The sequence below is a fragment of the Narcine bancroftii genome, chromosome 2, assembly GCF_036971445.1.
Source record: "Narcine bancroftii isolate sNarBan1 chromosome 2, sNarBan1.hap1, whole genome shotgun sequence".
Taxonomy (NCBI): Eukaryota; Metazoa; Chordata; class Chondrichthyes; order Torpediniformes; family Narcinidae; genus Narcine; species Narcine bancroftii.
Window position 1 is genome coordinate 101,312,845 of NC_091470.1, and position 22,646 is coordinate 101,335,490.

Below are 22,646 nucleotides of genomic sequence, written 5' to 3' on the forward strand. Positions count from 1 at the left end.
TTTACTATCTTTGCCAAGTAAGGAGTTCATAATCAGTCTTAGCCTTGCTGAATTAAAAACAAGAGAATGGAATGCAGTTAGTCTCTCTCTCTCTCTCTCTCTCTCCTAGTCAACATTTTAAAACTCACATTTAATTTGTTTTAATCAAAAGACCATGTATCAAACAGACTCAGTAGTCTGTACAGTTAGGTCCCTGAAAGAGTATTAATTCGATTTATCTATTGATCAAGGAGTATTTGTCAGGATCCTGGGGAACTATTCCTAATTTTGGGGGGCAAGGGAAAAGAAGAGATATAGAAAAATGAAACTTAGATTTTACTGATATAAATCGAGACTGGGGGGGAAAAAAAAGACATTGCTGGGCTCCCACGTTCTGATGTGACATTGGGTGGAGTGTGCCCGAGATGCAGTTAAATTCACTTTGTGCATGTGAGCAGTGACTTGCTAATGTTTGCAATCAAATAACAGAGTGGGACATTGGCAAAATTAGACCTACCAAGTGCTAATTGGAACACAGATTAAAACACAATTTAGTTTAGCTGAGCTCTAACTAAGATGGTAGATAGGTCTATGAGCAAAAAAAAACTTTCTGTTGGAATAATTTGGCATGTCCAGTTAAACAAATAACCTTCTATATTGAATATACTCATACATTTTTGACAGGACATAGAATACTTGTATTTACAAGATTTTATTTTGTCAAGTTTCTAATTTGAACAATTAAGAATGTGCTGCAAATTTGGCTATGATTTGGAATTGTCTGTTCATGAAGTTATGGCTAAAATAACATTCTACTTGGTGTGCTACAAGTAAACAAAGGTAAAGTGGAAACCTCAAAGTTATCCCACTGTGGTAGCAATCAATTCTGGACTGGGAGACTAAAATTGAAATAAGAATCGTTCCATGAACCGGTTGTTATTCAATTACTGATTGGCTCAGGAATCAGGACATCAATTGATTGAAGGTGGATTCCGATTGTAGGCAGAACACATGTAATGCTAGCTAGATGACAAAAAGGGGTCAAATAGTTGAAGCATTCAGAGAACTTGTGACCTTTGTGCAAAAATTTATCATGGTGTGTGAAGTCAAATGGGCTTCAAATTATTTAATTTAAAAAAAAAAGACTGATCTGAAAGAAATGCTGGAAGAACTATTCAGAGTCACACTAGCTTTAAAAAAAAAGATGGCAACACTGCTCCTAATACGGACATAGGGAGAAGAGACGTAGCGCTCCTCCACAGAGTTCAACCACCCAGCCTGACTGCTGTTGGCTCTGTGGAGGTTTTTAATGGTGCCAATAGTGGTTTATTTTAAAATTCTGTGACTGGGGGATCTGGGCCCAAGATGGCACCGCCACAAATGGCAGTGACCATGAAGACTGACGCAGGATACCAGAAAATGGGGAGACCTCCCCATTTGAGGAGAAACAGAAGAGACGACCCATGGGACATTGATCACGGCTGTGGTCAAGGGGCTTGTACCAGAGGACTCCAGGCAGGGAGCCCAAGCGGACTCACTGCAGGCTGCAGACTGCTGGATAGTGGCTCGAGACTGGCTGAAGGGGTACCAAAGTATCAGAACCAGGATGCTAAAGATTGCCGAGGGTGCTGAAGGTTTCCTAATCATGTCAGAGGTTTGAATCTGGAGCTTGGGTTGCTAATACATTAGGTAGCTGAAGCAGAGCTGGAGACGAATCCATGGAACACTAAGTGACTCTGGGGACACTCTTTTGCTTCTCTTTCTCTGGCTGTAAAGGGCACTGGGTAATTTCTGCTGAGAGCAATTTTTGTGCAATGTATTTTCTGTTTTATTACATGACAATAAAATAATATCGAATCTTAAGACAATATTTGGTCCACACAATAGCAGGTTAAATGCAACAGTTGATTTTTTCTGGATGTGGTCTCGTTGTTGACAAGATTCACAGCTTCACATGAGCCAATAACAACCAATGTGTCATCAATTCTGCATTCAGTCCCTCAAAGCTCTTCAAATCTTTAACAATCAAATCAGTGCTGGAGTGATAGCAATTCATTATTCTTTCATAATGCCAGAATTTTCCCATTAAAAAATCTGTCAAAGTGGGTAACTTTGAAGTGGGTACCCTGCTTCAAATTAAGGGTACTGTCCATCCCAGCAGAGAAATGAGTGGGATTAAAGAATGATGCAGACGAGATGGGTTTTTGTTTTGTTTTGTTTTTAGTCATTTTTTCCCCTTTTGTTATTTAGTCACCCTGGTTGTTTTTATCCTAGGCTTTTTCCTAGATTTCTGTAGAAGTCGTTGATCCCACCAGTATTTGTATAATCATTTGTATTGGGATAAATACGGGCTCTGTATATGAGCATTGAAAGGATTGTATTGTTCGTTTGACTTCTTAGGAGTCTATGAAAATTTAAAAAAATTCAAAAAAAAAGTGGCTAACATTTTCCCAAGAAGAATGTAGACTAATTTAAGGACATTGTATTGAGGGAACCATTCCAAAAATTAACAACAGACATGATTAAAATCAAGATGATATAATCAAAGGAATTAGATTAATCCAAATATGGTTGAGGTACAACATAGAATAATTCAAGACAAACCTTAATGACATGCAGAGAAAATGGACAAGATTGATAATCTGTAAACACAGGTGCATATTCCTTCAACAGATTGCTGTGGTAAATTATGTGAATACTGTATGTGGGAATAGCATTTAAAGGGGAACAAGGCATTAAATGGAACACAGCACCATGAATGGTTTCAACTGAAAGCATCAAGAATTTCTTGCCCACCACCGATGCTACTCAACAAATTGTTTTTTGCTCCAGCCTTTCCAATCTTTTGACCTCCAAGACAACTTGTGGCAGAACCTGTGGAACGCACATTGGATTGAGTAAACATCTCAGAGCCCACAAAGTAGAGGAAAAATGTTACCCCCGAACTCAAGCAGCTGCCTTGGAGCATGTATAATAAAGGTGTACTGTTCCCTCAACTTCACAAACTCTTCCTTTCCTCATTGTAACTCTAGTCCATGTACAGCAAAAACCCCTAGTATTTGGAATTCAAACAAACAGCAGCCTCAAACAAATGGCAAACAAATTGAGTAAAATGTAAAAAAGGTAGAAAAATTAAAAAGTTTAAAATTGTAAAATGTTCTCCAAAGTAACACATATGGTGAAGATGGGAGCAAACATTCAGCCAGCGGAGGGCCTTGGTCGACCTTTGCTTGGAGAAGCTGAAGTTGTGTGAACTAGCAATGGCATTGCTCAGGATGAAGTGCTGCTCGCTGTTGGTGACTCTCCTTATTCCTGCTTAATAAAAAATGTCCTGGTCAGAGGCTTTATCTGCAAACCTAGGGGGTGGGTGTGGGGGGGGGGGGGGGGAAGGAGAAGAAATTATCTAATGTTATTGACTTTCTGGCAGCTCCACAGAGGAGGAACCTGCAGATGAAGCAACTTTTATATTTGAGGACACTCCTGTTCTTATAAATTAGTTTGCATTCCTCTTGGTGGAATGTTACCCACATTGACAGATTTTTCCAAAGAATGTAGCTGAAAATAAAGTAAAATGCTTTAAAGTTGACATATTCATGCAAGTGGTTTGTTCAGTGAAAGTAGTCTTTAAAACTGTTTATTCTTAACGCAGGTGTATTAGGCATTCTAAGAGCGAGTCTCAAGCAACCAGAGAATACACTTATCCGGCAGCTAATGATTTCCCCCTAGATGCCGGATACCGGGGGTTTCGCTTTATCCGATAGAGCTAGACTGCTCACAGAAGAATCCTCACTCTACCAGCTCTAAAGTGGTATTATTTATAACCTCTTCTTCATATTCTTCCCATTAATTTTTCGTGACAACTTCAGTTTCATGCTTCTTTTCTAAATACATACAGTTTAGCAGCTGCAGGTTTCATTCCATCCGGCCATTTACCTCAACTGAGCCTGCGCGCCGAAGCCAATTTCACCGCGAGCGCACATCAGGCCGGGCTTCTCCGGGAACGTCGCTCTCATTGGCCAGCAGTCGGGTGGATTCTGACGGAGGAGGCGGGATTTCCGGGGGAGGGCGGAGGGTGGTGGCGCCGCCGGCTCCGACTGGGAAGGGCGGGATTTCCGGCGCCGCGGACGCTGGGTTGAAGAACCGCCGGAGAAACGGGCCGTGCAGGAATTTGGCGCCGGCGATGTCGGAGCCGAGGGCGCCGCGGTTCAGTGACGCGGCGTTGAAGGTGCTGGTGGAGCAGGTGAGGGCTCACAAGGAGGTCCTCTTCCCAGCAGACGGGAGAAAGATGCCTCGGCAGACGCTGCGCCAGGCCTGGAGGGAGGTGGCCCTCTATGTCAACCTCAAGAGCATTACTCCTAGGACCTGGCTGCAGTGTCGCAAGAAGTTCAACGACCTCACCCGCACTGCCAGGGTGAGTATCACACTCCATCAACAGCAAGGAAAACAGGACCTGTGCAATATCAAAAGCCAGCCATTCGGCCCAAACGTGTGATGCTATCAAGCATTAAAGACTCCCTGAGAAGCTGGAGGAACTCAGCTGGTCTCGCAGCCATCCTCGGGAGGTAAAGATGCTGATATTTCATCCCTGAGGAATAAGCAAAGAAAAGGATGGCCACCAGAATAAAGACTGGCAAGGGGGAGGGGTCCAGACCAACAAAAGGTGTTAATTGGATATGAGGAAAGGTGACAAGTGATTTATTTTTTGGTTCAGCTCTGTCCGCCACAATAGAGGGGATCTCCCAGTGGCCACACATTTCAATTCTCTTGCTGACGTGTCTCGCAGTGGTCTTGTGCGCTGCCAGACTGCGGCCACCTGAAAACTGGAGGAGCAGCAACACCTCATCTGTCTGGACGCCCTCAAACTGGATGGCATTAACTTCTTCAGTTTCTGTCTAAACCTTCTACTCCCACTTTTCTTCCCTGTTGCCTTTTCCCCATCTCAATCTGCCTCGCTTCCCTTTTTCCTGTCTTCTTTCACATAGCCAAAAGAAATTCTCACCACTCCTGCTATCATATGCAATTAACACATCTTGTTTGCCTGCACTCCTCTTCCTGCCAGTATTTAGTCTTTATTCTTCAGCCTTCCTGTTCTTTGCTTTTTCCTTGAGAAAGGGCTCAGGCCTAAAATGTCAGTAATATATCTTTATCTCCTATGGACACTGCATACTAGTTGAGTTCCTCCAGCAATTCTGTGTGTTTGTACTACAATCACAGCTCCTGCAGACTTTTGTGCTTTACTGCTGTCAATTATTCCCCAGCAAAGATTCCTCCCATCATTCCTAATCAATCAGTTGAACTATTTGTTTCTCCTATATTTCTTGAACTCTGCTCAAAGATATTATCTGTGTTGGGGACAGAAAATATTGGACATTATTTGCAGGTCAGGCAGAATTTATATGGAATTGGTGTCTCAGGTTGATGCCCTCTAATCAGATTCTCCCTCTGGTATCTTTTTTAGACATACAGCATGGTAGCAGGCCCTTTTGGCCCACAAGCTTGTGCTGCCCAATTGACACCAATTAATTTACACCCAGTATGTTTCGAATGATGGGAAGAAACCGGAGATCCCGGGAAAAACTCACACACACTGGGAGAATGTTCCAACTCCTTACAGACAGTGCGGGATTCGAACCATAGTCCTGATTGCTGGCACTGTAAAGGCATTGCACTAACTTGTGCCAACCAAGCTGCCCTTTTAGATTCCCAGCTCTCTTCTGATGGGGGAAATAACTTTTTGGAAATCTCTGGCTGACTTAATATTTGCATTAATGTTTGCTTTTTCTCACAAGTGGAAAAAAATACATAACCTATTAATTTGTTATTGTTGAACATAATCTTGATGTTTTGGTGTCATCCTTGTAATTGATTTTAATACCTCCAGTGCCTACTTGTAATCTGGAGATGAAATGTAGATGTTCTCTGTAATCTAATTTTGATTAACCACTTTTTACGGCTTGCTGTGCTGGGTGTGACTTATTGTCATGAGCCCCCCCAAAGGATTTACTAATTATTACCTGTAAGATACTTTGATTAAAAAGATGTATGTAGAATTGGTAATTATGTAGTGGGCCAAATGGCCTTTTTCTGTGCTGTAAAATTGTCAACAATTTGCATGAATAACAAATAATTCAAAGGTAGCAGGCGAAATAAGGATAAGCACTTGGAGACTTCAAATGATACATTTTTTTCCCCATCCTCACCTCTGCCCTCACATTGTTATTTAGTCTTTATTCCTTGCCTGTTTACGTGTCTGTCCAAGTGTCTCTTCAACATTGCAGTCATCTGATATCACCTCCCCTGGCAGTGCATTCAAGTTGCTCTGTGAGACCACTCATTTCCATTCCCTGTCCCATTCCCTTGATGACTTGTCTGTCCATGGTCTCGTGCACTGCCAGTCTGAGACCACCTGCAAATTGGATGAACAACACCTCATCTGTCTGGGCACCTTGCCATCAGATGATATTAACATTAATTTCTCCAGTTTCAGTTTAAACCCCCCTCACTTTCTTTCCCCTGTCGCTTTTCCCCCAGCATTTGTTCTCTGTGTCTGTCTCTCTCCTTTCACAGAGCCAAAATCAATTCTCACTTCTCATCATAACCAATTAACACATTTTGTTCTGAAACCCTGTCCCGGCCTGTCTTTATTCAGATGCCTTCCTGTTCTTTGCTTATTCCTTGAAGGATTCAGGACTGAAACATTGGTAATATATATATATTTACCTTCTATGAATGGTGAAAGACTGAGTTCCTACAGCATTTTCATGTGTTTTTATTTAGAAAAAAAACTCACCTTGCAAATCTGTTAACCGGATCCCCCCCCTCCTGCATTATTTAAGTTATGCCCTTCAGTTGAACATTTCTATCCTGGGGAAAAATATCACAACCGTCTACAGTATCTGTGCCTCTTCTAATTTTATATACTTTTATCAGGTTTCCCCTCTCCTTCCAATACTCTAGAGAAAGCAAACCTCTCCTTACATTAACATGCTTCAATCCAGGGGTCATCCTGGTGAACTCTCCAGTACCTTCTCTAAAGTCACCACATTCTTTCTGAGGTATGGCAAACAAATTGCACAAAATAGCTGGTGAGAAATGCTATGCTGCAAACAGACAACAGGTTATATTTACATTACACACAGCCCTGTATAGAGCACAATTTGCAGTGCACAGTAGAATGGTTATTTAAGAAGAAAAGATCTGCTAGTAACTTGCAAGATTTTGCCATGCTTTGTTGCACCATCTTTGTTTCAGGATGGTGCTGGCCAAGATCATATCTGGATAACTGATCAGTTCTGAGTGATTCTGTTCAGGTGAGATATGTTGCCTTTGGGGAGAGTATAGTGCAGATTTGTGTTTTTTAAAATTTGATCTTAAATTATAAGGATGGATTGTTTAAATAAGTTGTGAACAGAAGTTTGTTATTATTGTACTGAGGTGATATAATAATATGATTTACTTTAGAAAGAACTTTTATTTTGGGAGAATACATTGATAACAGGTGCAATCTTGCATCAACAGTTGGGCCCTTTCATGGTTATGAAAATCCAAGAACATAAGAAATAGCCTCCTCCACCATTTACTGTGATCATGACTGATCTGATGGTAGGCTCATGTCCACCTACCTGCTTTTTTTTCCCCCCATGTCCCTTCATTTCCTTAGTGTGTATAAAGTTATCCAACCTTGCCTTAAAATATATGTACTGAGGTAGCCTCCACTGCTTCAATGGGCAGTGAATTCCATTTCTGGGGAAAGCAGTTGGTCCTTATCTCTGTCCTAAATCTACTTCCCTGAATCTTGAGGCTATGTCGCCTAGTTCTGGTCTCTCCTACCAATATAAACAACTCGCATACCTCTATCTTATCTATGCCTTACATAATTTTGTAATTCTTCTAAATTCCAGCAAATTCACAGTGCCAGACAACTCAATCTCACCTTCTAGATGAATCAGCTTGGTGAACCTCCTCTGCACCGCCTCCAAAGATAGTACATTCTTCAAGTAAGGAGACCAGAACTGCATGCAGTACTCCAGATACGGCCTCACCAGGACCCTGTACAGTTGCTGCATAACCTCCCAGCTATTTTCCTTGCTAACCTGCTGCACCTGCACTCCTAGGTCCTTCTGCATGGCAGCGTGCTGCAATCGCTTGCCATTGAAGTAATCAGATTTTCCATTTTTCCTTCTAAAGTGGATAATCTCACATTTGCCAATATTATATTCTGTCTTCCAGACCTTTGCCAACTCACAACCTATCTATATTCCTTTACAGACTCTGTGTATCCTCTGCAGTATTTGCTTTTCCACTCCATTTGGTGTCATCAGCAAACTTAGATATATTACACTCTGTCCCCTCTTTCAGATTGTTTATATAATAAACTGTTGCAGGCCCATCACTGACCCCTGTGGTACCTTGTTCACCACCGATTGTCAACCAGAAAAACACCTCTGCTTTCTATTGGTGAACCAATCATCTATCCATCCTAATACATCATCCCCAACTCCCTGCATCTATATCTTCTGTACAAGTCTTTTATACTTCACCTTATCGAATGGATTCTGGAAATCCAGGTAAACAATGTCCACCTGCTCCCCTCTATCTACCGTGCTCATTATATCGTCAAAGAACTCCAGTAGATTTGTCAAACAGGCCCTGTCTTTGCTGAACCCATGCTGCGTCTCCTGAATGGATCCATTTCAGATGCTTAGCTATTTCTTCTTTAAGGATTTTCCCAACTACAGACGTTAAACTAACTGGCCTATGGTTCCCTGCCTTTTGCCTCATACTTTTTTTGAATAGTGGTGTTACATTCATCATCTTCCAGTCCACTGGGACTTGTTTAGAGAATTTTGGTGAATTATCACTAAAGCCTTGACTATAACTTCTGCCATTTCTTTCAGTGCTCTGGGATGCATTCCATCCGGGCCAGGGGATTTAGCTATCTTTAGGCCCGCAAGTTTTCTGATATTGATAGTGATGGCTATTATATCCAGTCCTCCCCTCCCATCATATCCATAATGTCTGTCTTTGGCATGTTTGATGTGTCCTCCACCGTGCATACCGACACAAAATAGACATTCAAAGCCTCAGCTGTTTCCTCACTACCCAATATCAGTTCCTCTTTCTTTTCTTCTAAGGGACCAATCTTCACTTTAGCCCCCCCCTTTGCACTTTAATTATAAAAACTATTGCCTGTTGTTATATTTTGTGCTAATCTTTTTATCACAGTCTACTTTATATTGCTTAATTGCTTCATGTATCTTTGCTGCTTCTCGTTTCCTACTGCTCTTGGTGACTCTGTACACAAACTTTAAGTTTGATGCCTTCCTTGATTTCTTTAGTTGCTGTCCCCACCCTTACTGTCCTTGCTTTTAACTGGAATATACTTTTGTTGAAAAAAAATCTTGGTATGACCTCAAATGTCCCTCCTTATAGCCTATGCTCCCAATCTACCCTAGCCAATTCTTCCCTCATCCCCTTGTAGTTACCCTTGTTTAGGTTTAACACACTTGTTTTAGACTGAACTATTGCAACCTCCATTTGTGTGATAAACTGAAACATACAATGATTACTCTTTCAAAGAGGATCGCTAATCTTACCTGTCTCATTGCTCAGGATCAGATCCAAGATATCATGTTCCCATGTCAGTTTAGTCACATGCTGTTCAAGAAAGCCATCACTTCTAAATTCTATGAAGTTCTCCTCAAGGTTGCTTCGGCCAACCTGATTCACCTAATCTAGGGACATTTTAAAGTCCCCCACAATAATTGCTGTTCCATCCTTTCATGCCTTCAATATTTCTTGGTTTATTATGTGCCACTGTAATGTTATTATTGGGTGGCCTCGAGAAAACTTTCACGAGTGTTTTATTTTCCCTTTACTATTTCTAATCTCTACCCAAATGAACTCAACATTTTGCTCATTAAATCTTGAGCGCATATAATGCGTGGAAAATCTGAATATGTAAAAAGAATTCTCGCATAGCATGCACATACCACGCGTATGCAGTATTAGTCTGTCCTGTCCAGCCCAGCACTTTCATAATGTCCTATGAAAGTCACAAAAAACAGTGATATATGCACAGATAACATTATTAGCCTGCATAGCTATCACCTGTATTTGATTTAGCCTACTGAGCCATAATCCAAAAGTTTGTATAACAGGCTCTCACATTTTGTGCTCCACATAAATTACCTTTGAGATCCAGAGTAGTTTTGACATGGAAAGTAGTTTTAACAGAAGAAACTGGCAGCAAGAGAGTTGAAGTTGGCGAATCATCCATTTGTGAATGGAGGAAAGAGAAAGATGAGCTTGAGAAGATGAATTCATGAAAACGCATGTCGTGGTCCCAAAGCTAAATGGCCCCAGTTAGTCTGTCATGAAGGAGTGGGTTCTTAAGTTTATCAATCGGATTGTTGGTAAGAACTAGAACAATTGTAGGTCAGCAACTTCCAACCAATTAGGAACAAAAAAAAAACATCCATTTTCATCGCCAATGAAATTTACAAACTAAGAATCACACCTGCGGACATCATTAACACGATGAAGACCCAGTGGCCTTTGACATCTCCGCCACAAGAACTATGGCGTTTCTGAAACAAAAACAGTGGCCAACACCACAGCTGGACATGAAAGGTCTTGCTTTACTGTAGTCCTTGGCTGACAGCAAGTGGTGCTAATTTGGAGTAACATTGCTGCGAGAAAAACTCAAATACTGTGATTGTTCACTGTAACAGAAAAGGATGGATGGACTCCAATGTTATGAAACTGTGGGTGGAAAGGTGTTACAGGGCAAGACCAGGCTGCTTTTTACTCAAAGAATTCGTTACTTGTATTTGATTCCATGGCAGCCCACAATGAGAATTGAACACATAAGACAATAAATTCTGATGGTGCCCACATTGCAGTAATTTTGGGTGGGCTGACATGTAAATTGCAGCCACTTGATATTGCTGTTAATCCAATCAAGACGTTCATCAGATCAGAATGGGAGGAATGGATGCAAAACTCCATTCATGAGTTCATTCCATCTGGACGCATGAAAAGAGCAACCTACACTTGCGAATGGGTTGCCATAGTGTGGGATAAGATAACACTAGAAACTACGCAGTGGATTCAGAAAAGCCAACAGAGTATATACTGATGTGGATTCCACCACTGATGATGAAAGCAGTAACAGTAGTCAGTACCGACTACAGTAATGGAAGAACGGTTGCAGGCTGTCCTAATGTATTTTAATGAAGACAGTGAACAAGAATCTGATTTTGAAGGATTCAAAGGGTTCATGGATGATAATGAAAAAAACAAACACCATCATTATTTTACTTATTATTTCAAATGTTATATGGTTTTTTGACCAACATTTTTTTCACTAATTCCATTCAAGTGATTAAAAAATAAATTTTAATGTAGAACCAGTTGATGCTCAAATAACCAATTTTAGCACACTAAGGTGCGGTGGGTTACTCGGTTTGTAAAAAATGCATACAATGCACGTGTTATATGCATAAAAATACGGTAATGCCCAATCCTCTTCACCCTGCAACCATGTTTCTGTAATGGCCACTAACTCATACCCCTTTGTATTGATTTGTGCCACAAGTTCACTGACCTTGTTTCAAAAACTATGGGTATTTGGATAAAGTGCCCTTGTATCCATTGTGCTTTTAAAATCTGGTAATCTTGGCTTCTTTTACATGACTTTTATCCCCTCAACTCTTTCTTTCCATTTTTAAAATCTTTTGTTTACTTTATCCACACTTCTCTTCTAGTTTACCCATTTGTCTCCAATCTGTTGAACAGACCCCCTGCTATTTAGTTTAAAGCCCTGTCCACAGTCCTAGTTATGTGATTTGCTGGGGTTCAGATGGGGCCCATCATCTTTGAGCAGTTCCTTCCTATGAATTAGAACCAGTTTCTCCCACGCCAATCCTTGAATCACGCATTTAACTGATCTGGACCCTGTTCCAATTTGCAGGTGACTTGGGCATTAATCCAGAGATTACTACCTTTTTGGTTCTTTTTAATTTGGTGCCTAGCTCCTCAAATTCCCTTAGCGTAATCTCTTTCCTCGTTTTACCTACGTCATTGGTACCCACATGGACCACTTTCCCCTCCCACTGCAAATCCCTCTGCATGTCACACTCAACGTCCTGAATCCGGGCACCAGGCAGGCAACATGGCCTTTGGGACCCTCTATCCCTGTGACAGAAAACTTTATCTATTCCTTTAACTATGCTATCCCTGATTACGACTACATTTCTCTTTTATTCCCACCCCCCCACCCCAAAATGGCTTCCTGATCAATGCTGCAGTCAGGTTGCTCACCTTTCCTACAGCACCCACTCTTAGCCACACAAGGAGTAAGAATCACAAATTGTGAGACCATCAAGGGCTGAGGATCCTCCAGCACTGACTCTTGGATCCTACTACCTGCCTCACTTGTAGTTACACCCTCTTGTTCCTGACCACAGGCCAAATTTGAGGCAATTATACTAATCTTCTTTAAAAAAAAAACTTATCCAATCACAATAACTTCATTTGTGGCTCAGTGAATAACACTTTTGGACTGAAGATTGTTCAGACTTGTATGCAACCATCTGCGCTGATACAGCAGTGCAAGTCACTGGGCATCATTTTATTTCTTACCTGACAAGGTGAGAAAATACTGGAAACACTCAACAGGTCAGGCAGCATTAATGGAATTTTTTTCTAACATTTTGGGTTCTGGAGTCCTGATGAATGCTCCTGTACCAGGCACGTTAACTTTTCTTCACAAAGGTGCTGAGTGTTTCCAATGTTTGAGCTGTAGTTTAAAAAAAATTCAAGTGTTCTGGCCGGTCTGCTCTTGTGGGCAAAGCTACTTTAAATAGTAAGTGGGTAATCTTAGTTTTCCTGATCCAAATAGTGCTGGCTGCGACTGATGTTTCAGAAGGGTGAATGGTATTTGCATGAACTGAGTGGCAGTGTCGAAACACTGATGAATCAGTCTTTGTGAACCTTTGCTAGTCAGACCTCCCCTATTTTGGAATCTTCATTCCATTTGATGGGGAGTTCCTGTTCTAGATGAGGAGGAAAAGGGTTATTTGTTACTTTTTTGTTTACTGTTTTCAATTATTTCAGTTTTATGGTATTCTTTAATTTTTAGTTTTATCCTCAGCACTTTTAAAATAGCTATAAACATCTTTGATATTTAGACATATAAACTGCTAAAAATACCACCCCTCCCCCAGCTCTCTCTCCAGCCTTCCCACCTGCCAAAGGCTGCCAGGAGTTTTGATGGAGGAGTTCAGCAGTTGACTGGGTGAGGCTTCGTCACAGTTGCCTCCTCGATGTGCTCTGCTGCCCAACTCTCAGTGGTGGAGATTCTGCTTGTTTGGCCCTCTGGATCAGTGGCAGGTGAGTGTGGGTAGGTGGTCCAGATCATTGGGCAGAGGAACAATGCATTTGGCTCAAGATCTGTGGGTCAATTGGTGATCTGCTCATGTTCTCTGCTTTTTTGGGGAAATGCTTTGTGTGAACGTCGGATGTATTCTTTCCAATATTAAAGCAGTAACTCCGCTTCAGATATATTTAATTGGCTGTAATAAACAAACATCATGAAATATATTTTATAAACGTGCATCTCTTTTCAGTTAATAATGTCAAATCGGAGATGTGTACCTGTTTAAATGGAGGTGGGTCGATGGAATTAAGATTCTGATCAGCCTCAATATAATTAAATATGGATCCTGGGTATACTTTTTTTCCTTCTGTCCACATTTTTTCTACAGTTGCTGCATTCACCCTCCTTTAATAGCAAACTCCCCTAACACCTTCACTGCATGCACAAAGTAACTTTGTCCTAGTTACCATCAAAAATACTGATCTCTTGACCATTGAAGGTATCTGTGTGAAATGCTGCCTTATAAAGGCAGCCAACATCATAAAAGAATCCCATCACCCTTCTTGTTGCTATCTACAGGTAGACAAAGCCTCGTGAAGTCCAGCACATCTACTTTCAACACTAGTTTATTTTTCCAACTGCTGTCAGATGCTTGAACTTTCCAATACTTCCTGAAGCCTAACCATAAAACTATTTGAGGACCACCAAAAATCTGTCTGAACTATTAAAACATCACTTTTTAGATCAAACTGCAATTATAATATTTACTCATTATTTTTGTATCCTGGGTTACTATGGTAATTTATAATTGGTGTATGTATGTGGCTACAGCAAATAAGAACCTGCACATTGTATTTGTGTGTATGACAATAAAGTCTCCTCATAACTGGAAAATCTCTCATTCATGAGTGAAATGTTTTCATATGTCTGCCTGCAAACATCTTGGCACCTTGCACGACTCGAACCTTGCTCCAGTCTCGCACCTCCCCGTGACCATTACAGTAACCAGATGCTAACTTGTTGCCACTTTTTCCACAGGACAAGTTGGCACACAAACCGAGGAATCTGACTTGTACTGGGGAGCGGCCAGCCTCCATTCAAGCCACCACTCAGGTGGAGCAGGAAGCTCTGGACATCGTTGAGATATACAGCAGGAGGAGCATTGAGAATGGCGAGGCTGGAGGCCAAGTACCACAGGGTGTCTGTCTATTTCCCTCATCTGCAGTTCTTGAACATCATGCACAAAGTGTGATTGCCCTGGAATAAAACCAGAAAATGCATATAGAAGTCACACAGCATGGACATCTGGCTTTTGCCCTATTCATGTTGATGGAGATGTCTATCTGCTAATCTAATCCACATCCTTCTTCCTTTCCATATTCTTGTCCAAATATTCTGTGAGTGTACCTGCCTCAACTACCTAATCTGCAACCTTGTTCTATACCCTCAACATCCTGTGTGGGGAAAAATGTGCCCCTCGTATCTTTTATTTCCTCTTCATCTTAAACCCAAGTTCCCTTGCCCTTGGAAAAAGATTGTGGTCATAGAGGGCAGCAAGGTTGGCCTAGCAGTGAGCGCAATGCTGTTACAGTACCAGCATCTGGGAAGGAGTTTGCACACTTTCCCCATCTCAATTACACCCAATTGACCTACAACCCCACTATATTTTGAAGGATGAGAGAAAACTGGAGCACTCGGAGGAAATCCACGCAGACACTGGGAGAACGTACAGCATTGGATTAAAACCCCGATTTCAGGCGCTGTAATAGTTTGGTGCAGGCGAATCTGGACGGTGGGGGGGGGGGGGGGGCGCAGAATGATAGAAGGTGGGAAATTTTTAAAAATTCCATGAAAAATGGGACGTGCATATTATTTGCATGGGTAAGGAACAATTTGTCCATGCATTTCTCTGACTGTATGACTCCTGGTATGCATGCTGAAGTGATCGCTACACTACTGAAGATCAAGACAAAGGTCTCTGACAACATACAGCCATTTTTCATTGCATCAATACTTTAATCTTTATCTCCATAATGACAATTTAAATTTGGACATACAGCAAGTTAACAGGCCCTTTCGTGCCGTCCAAATACACCCAATTGATCCTACAACCCCCCAGTGCATTTTGAAGGGTAGGAGGAAACCCACACAGACATGGGAAGAATGTACAAACTCTTTACAGACAGCGTGGGATTTGAACCCTGGTCCTGGACACTGACCCTGTAATAGCATTGGTAAATCTGTGGAATTTGTTGCCACACGCAGTTGTTGAGGCCAGGTCATTGGGAGTATTTAAGGTAGGAATTGCTAGGTCCTTGATTGGTCAGGCATCAAAGGTTATGGGAGGAAGGCTGAGTGGGGAAAATAGATCAGCTCATGATTAAATGGGAGGGTGAATCTGGGGGTTGGTGGGGGGTGGGGAGGAGGAATTGATAAGAATGAGGAAGAATTTAAAAAAAATAGAATGTATAAATTATTTACATGGACAAATACCAATATGTCCTTGTAGTTTTCTATGACTCCTGATATGCATGCCGGAGCGATTGCTGTAGTGCTGAAGATCATTTCTTTGTCTTTAACAACATATAGCAGGACTTCACTGCAAGGGTCAATGCTTTAACCTTTACCTCCATAATGAAAATTGAGAACATCTTGGCAACATGTCTTGCAGCCATTTAGAGCGCAATAATCATGTGCAAGATGAAATCACAGAACTTTTTGGAAAGCTCCCTTTTCATACGGGTTTTTTCTCTCCCTATCCTCTGCCCCATGGACATCGGTGGTGCAGTTCCTGTGTATCCTGTGATCTTTGGCAGCAGTTGCTATTGTGAATAATGGAGGTTTGTGCTTCATTGCATCAAAATGGGTGTAATTTGATTTCCAGATGGCAATGTCTTCCATTCCCAGTGTTCCCATTCAACAGTTACTGAGATTGAGCATTTCCAGCATTTTCTGTTTTTATTTCAGAAATCTACCACTTAGCGCACCTTCATTTTCATCACTATTTTACACATTTTCATCTCCTGCAAAGTCTTTTTACTGTCTGGTGCCATCATCTCTCATTCATCAATCTGCTATCAAACCTAACCTTTTGTTATCTGCTCCCCTTGCCTCTTTCATTCCATCATAAATCTTATTAGGTTTCACATTTTTATGAAAGATCATTGATCTGAAACATTTTTTCCTTCCACAGATGCCATCTTATCTTCTGAATTCCAACATTTACTATTTGTATATCAGATTTCTAGGAACCACAGGATATAGACTTTGTTATTCTGTGGCATCCTATCTACCTTTGTTGCCTGCCCTTTCCAATGCTGACTGACTGTTGCTCCTTTTCTCCCACAGATCTATCCCATTATTTGGGCTTGTCTGGGCAGGAGGTGGAGAGGGACTGCCTTACAGAAGATGCGTTATCACCAGCTCCATCCTTCCAGTACACCACTGAGCTGAGCATTTCTGGTGGAAGAGATGGGACTGGTGGATCAGCTCAGAGTGAATTATTTAGCAATAGTGAGCAAGATCTGGCCATAGTGGCAAGGACAATACAGGAGACAGACGACCGAAAGACAAGCTCAGAGTCGAGTGACACAGAAGAGCACAGGAACATGGATTTGAGTGGTCCAGCGTTCAAACGAAAAATCCTCCACGTTCATCATCAGTTGCTTGAGGCTTTGGACAGTCTGTCGAGGAGCTGCCTAACCCTGTCAGAGAGTGTAGAAGAGTCTGCTTCCATACTGTGTGGTGTTCTGCCTCAAGGCCTCGCTAGTTTGCAGTCGACCATGGAGAATGTGGCAAACTCTTTAGATGCCACAGTGAAGCCCTCTGTTCAAGACTCAGTGGGCCCTGCATTAGCATCACTGATTGAGGCACAGACTGGTGCCATCCATGCTCTGGCCTGCACCATTTCCTCTGGCTTGGAAAGGTTGGGAGGATGTATTGATAGGGGTTTTAATCATGTTACCGAACTCCTGCAGTCGACTTTCCCACATGTCAGTGGGAATGTTGAATCTCAGTCCTGTGATTATAGCAGAGTGGGAGAGCCATGTGCTTCCGCTTCTCTGAACAACAGTATGCCTGTTCCTTTGCCCTGCCCTCAATTCCAAGCCTCTCCAGTACCAGCAGCAACACTACAGTCAATAATTGAGCCTCGTCGCCCCCAAACGCATAGGGAAAGACTATCATGAGCACCTGAGAAGTGATGAGGCATAACAACCCTCTATCACACAAGCTAAAACCACTGGAAATATGTAGCAAGGAAATCACTTAAAAAGACATATAGGATGGTATCTGAATGCAAATGTAGATTCCATAGGATCAATAAAGTGTAGTTTGCAGTTTTAAATTTAAAAGGAGGTTGTATTTTAATGAAGCTGTTAGCTTGAGTATCAGAGACTGGTGGTGTTCACTGGTTGAGCAAAAAAGTCTGTGGATTTTAGTTAAAACACATCAAAATGCTGTGTAGTTTGCAGTTTTAAATTTAAAAGGAGGTTGTATTTTAATGAAGCTGTTAGCTTGAGTATCAGAGACTGGTGGTGTTCACTGGTTGAGCAAAAAAGTCTGTGGATTTTAGTTAAAACACATCAAAATGCTGGAGGAACTCAACCAGTCTTGCAGCGTCCATAGGAGTTAAAGATATATCATAGTTCTTTCAGGCCTGAGCCCTTCTTCAAGGGATAGGCAAACAACAGGTTGGAATATTTCAATGGAATTTGAACTATTGTTTGCAGTATTCTTCAGGACTGTTGATAGATAGTCTGGAGTGGGGAATAAAAAAGCAAATGTGCAAGTCTGCAAGTTCTTTGATTAGTAGTATTGTACGACACAAACACAATTCTTTTGCCAAAAAGATCATGCTGATTTTGCACACAGTTTAAACCGTTGCTGGTGAAAGAAACTCCAGAATAAAAGGAGTAATCAGATCCTTCTGATCATCTTTCCCAGTTGCTGTCTGACTTGATGAGTGTTTCCAGGATTTTCTGATTTCAGACTTCTGTAATTGTCTTTTCTTTCGATCAGATCTTTCTCTTGGGAAATGTTAAATATGGCATAAATTTCTAGAGAACTTACTCAGCCTTGCTTTTTTTTATAAAATTGTGACTGATTAATTAATTTTGCTTCCAGCTCCCACAGTCCATCGAGGAACCACCTTAATTCTTTCATTTCTTTATCTTTTATTGTTAGCAGACATTGCTTCAACACACTGCAAGGTAGATTAGCAATATTGGATTCTTTTAAATTTTGTTCCTGTTGCCATTTACTCTGTCTTGAATTTGATGAAATGTTTGAGCCAGTGTTTCTCATTGTTCCTTGTTCAAGAGACACAGATTCACCTCTAGTTTCAGTTGTATGTTGTCCACGTGTAATTTATTCAATGTCTGTTTACAACATTTACCCAGTCTTGCAACTCAGATAATCACCCTGTTGATCCAGGAATTCAACTGCTGGGTCGGTGCCTCTCCAAACCTTGACATAATATTCCTCAGAATTATTCCATGTAATTTGTACATCTGTAATAGTGGTGACTTACTGGTCCATAGATGTTCAACCCACCATTCACCATTTTCACGCAATAGTGGCACATCAGCAATCTTCCAGTACACGGCCTGTAGTTACAGAGAACTCAAAAGTTATAGTGAGAATTTGGGCCATTTCATGCCTTCCTTCAAAGCCAAAAATAAAGTGAACTTCATCTGGCAACTTACTTTTAAAGATGCTTGACCTTTATCATTTCTAAAATTTGCCTTTCCATCAATATCTTTAAAGATGTATCTTAAGTATTCTGAACTTTCCACATCTGCCTCCAAACTGGAGTTGTCTTCAGGTCTTCAACTGGGACCGTTTTATTCTTTTTGATATTCTCCCAGCAAGTGGGGTCGAATGCTGCATGTGGGATAGATTTTCTGTGAATGCAACTGGCTTCTCAATTCATTTTTTCATCTCACTTTTGCATCTATGCACCTCCAGCTTCTCCTGTGTGAAGCTCTCAGTACTGAAGTCATCTCTTGTTTTTGCTTCATCGACCTCTGTTCATTTCTCTGCATCTATGGATTTACAGTTGTGTCTGTTTTCCTCCACCACCACAAATGAATGAAGCTTCACTCTCTGAGGATTTCTCGTTTCTTTCCATTGAATTGACTGTCTTCAGTCCACTTTTGCTAATCGTATCCACACGCAGCTACTTTGACATTGGTCAAGATTAAAAACTTTTATCGTTACTTTGCATTGTTCATCATTATGGAGTTCCATGTCGTCCAGGTACATCACTGAGTTTTATGGATATGATTTGTATGAAATCTTTCTTGTTTACTTGAACCAAAGCAGTTTATACCCTCTCTGTTTCTGGTTTGGTCCAATATGTGGTGTATATTTTCTGTATCCTGTTAATTTACTGTCAAAACTAATGTGAGTGACTGAATCAACTCGTTGAATTTGTCTACCAAAATCTATATGTCCCAGATTCCTGTTATAAATACAAGACCCCAATCTACAAGAAGAAAATCTGCAATACCAGGTACATTATGTCCGTATTTTCCTATTGACAGAGTTTACCGATCAGGGTAACCAAATATTTTACCCCATTTTTCAGTTCCTGTCTGAATTTCCTCTGCGTCAGTCCATAGATGCAGGTGTTGGTGGTGGAACTAAGTAGTTGTAACATGAACGCCGTTTCCTGGTGAATGAATATGGGGTTACTGTAATACTTGTCTGTGTAATTGTAGTTTTGCATTTGCCATTTAAAGGAATGGATAAAATATGGTGTCCAGAGGACGATGAAATTGCCAGACAGAGCAAAAAGCAAAATCATGGACTTTTTGCGGTTCTCTCTCTCGGGATCATTGGAATTATCCATGTTACTCATGAGCGCCCTACGGACTTTATTGGACTTTAGGATGTGTTTGACGGTAAGTGTATTGAGCAGAAGGATGAGGATGATTGGTACCAAAGGATTTAAAATGCTGCTGAACCACTCCAATGCTCCCCACAAAGGTGAGGTAAAGTAGGCAGCACTTGAAATGCATAAATAAGGGATGTTGTCAATTAGATATTTGGGTTCAAATGTAAAGTAATTAGGGACACTCCACAAACAGGTTAGAGCGACCACCACTGCAATAACCACATTTGCTGTCCTTGGTGTACAATACTTTAGTCTCAGATTTTGACATGAAATGGCCACAAAGCGATCGAAGGTGAAAGCGACTGTAAACCACACAGAGCAATCGAGGGCAGCTAGTTTTGCTACAAGTATCATGGCACAGACTGGTGTGATGAACAAAAAATTTAATGGCAAATAAATGTTGTTAATTCTCTTCAGTATAACCTCAATGATCACCACCATGAGATCTGCCACTGCCATGGCAACCAAATAGTGAGTGATGCATTTGGAGAGTCCGCATTTCCCCCGGCGCAGGATGAAGATCGCCACCAAGTTCACTGCAACAGGAGAAAAGGAAATGATCACCAGACCCTGCAATTAATCCAATGCATAGTAAATGCAGATGCTTGATTAGCATTAAAGAGTAAATTGTAGGTGGTGGAAATCTGAAATGAAACAAAACATGCCAGAAACATCAAATGGGCCAGGAGGCATTTGTGGAGAGAGAGAGAGATTGATTTAGTGTTTCTTTCATAGTGGGAGCCAAAGTAAACTTGTTTCAAGTTGCACAGAGGATAGAATAAGAATAGATAAAATCAAAGGTCATTCTGCGATACAGGCTGGACGATGCAAACAACTTTATTTGGTAGTTGAGTTCATTGAGACCAAAAGAGAATGAGACGACCAGCAAAAATAGAAATTGCAACATGCAAAGCATACTTTGAAAGTTAAGCTGTGCTTGATACTGAGCCGGGATCACAGATTTCCTGGTTCTGATTCTGAAAACAAAGTAAGCTATTTGAAATATTTGAATTGTGCAATGAACAGAAGTAGAAAAAAAATCTTTCTTAAATTTACTTTAGATGTTACAACTGCAAAGGTTACAGATGAATAGGTCAGAGGATGATGGGAGAATTACAGTACTCTGCAAAGGACACCCATCTGTGTTTTATCCAGTGTTGAAGATGCCATGGTGGGAACCCTGCAGAACACTAAATTTGAAGAAATGGGCGAATTGCTGCTTTGCTTGGAAAGTCTGACCAAAGGAGAATAAATAAGAGTAGATGAGGCATCTTCTGTGGCTGTAAGTAGCGTCGTAAAAGACGTAGAAAGAACGGTGGAGACCATGGCAGTAGATCAGCAAGGGACTTGGCACCTGAAGGACCCTACAGGGAAGGTGACCAGCGAGGGGCTCAGTGGCAGGGGGTACCAGGTATTGAAGCCAGGAGTCAAGGGGGTGTTGGTGAGCAGGGATGCCAAAAGGACTTTGTGTGCTGAAGGCTTTCTAATCCTGTTGGGAGTCTTGGATCTGGAGCTCAGGTTGCCAATGGGTTGAAAAGCTGTACAGCTGCAGAGACTGGGAACACGAGATGAATCCACAGACACTCAGTGAAATTGAAGGGACTCTCATTTTGCTTCTATTGTTGGGATGTTAGGCAATGCTAATGGTGACTTTGTTTGCCTTACAGCAGACAAAAATTAACAAGTATATAATGTATGTTATATTTTTAATGTATTATTGCGTGACAATAAAAGGAACCTTTGAACCTTGAAGAGTTGACCAGAGAATTTCAAATGAAACAGTTCCTTTAAAATGCTAAAATTCCTGTTCTTATGCTCACTGTTCAGAATCCTTTTTGTTCTCACTTATTTTTCTTTGTCGTGATCAGCCAGATGGCTTAATTTACAGTCTTTCCTCTTGTCCACCCTGACCTTGCCTTAACTGAAACATTCCCTTTGTCCTATCTGTTGCTCCTGTTGATTTGCTGCAGTTTCAACCAACCTACTTTGTATTTCCCCATTTCCAAACAAACTCTTTTGTTCTTGCCTCAGATACAGTCTGATTTGCTGAGATTTTCAGGCATTTTTGAGTTTTATTTCAACTTTCCTTTGTTAATTGTAAATATTCTTCATAGCATGAAACCCTGATAGAATGAAAAAAAGTCAAAGATATGAAAACAGCTACTGAAGATTTTACATAAAAATTGCAATCTTTGGAAAGGTGCTCTGCAAAAGGGAGTCATGTGGAATATAAAAAAGGCTCTTTGGCCCACAAAGTTGGGTTGATTGTTACTCCAAGCTCCTTATTTTTACACCATGTTCTCAACTTGACCTGTGTCCTACCATTCATCTAACAGTGAACACACTTGATGCATTTTTCAGATGTCAAAGAAAACTGGTGATAGCAGA

The 22,646-nt window shown here is 41.1% G+C and overlaps 1 protein-coding gene across 1 annotated transcript; it reads left to right on the forward strand.

The window, feature by feature from the left end:
* The first annotated feature begins 1,344 nt into the window (after positions 1-1,344).
* LOC138752909 (uncharacterized) lies at positions 1,345-22,010 on the forward strand. Its single transcript, XM_069915521.1, has 5 exons — positions 1,345-1,604; positions 3,706-3,787; positions 3,875-4,390; positions 14,399-14,558; positions 16,709-22,010. Exons 1-5 carry the CDS (start codon positions 1,345-1,347, stop codon positions 17,545-17,547), a joined length of 1,857 nt encoding a protein of 618 aa, XP_069771622.1. The 3' UTR covers positions 17,548-22,010.
* Positions 22,011-22,646: the final 636 nt, after the last annotated feature.

Excerpts from the sequence above, each read along its gene's own strand:
- LOC138752909 (XM_069915521.1), top strand. The coding sequence starts at position 1,345 with ATGGCACCGCCACAAATGGCAGTGACCATGAAGACTGACGCAGGATAC. Across the intron at positions 3,788-3,874 it reads ACTCTACCAGCTCTAAAGTG|TTTAGCAGCTGCAGGTTTCA; the intron begins GTATTATTTATA and ends AAATACATACAG. Across the intron at positions 14,559-16,708 it reads TGGAGGCCAAGTACCACAGG|ATCTATCCCATTATTTGGGC; the intron begins GTGTCTGTCTAT and ends TTTCTCCCACAG.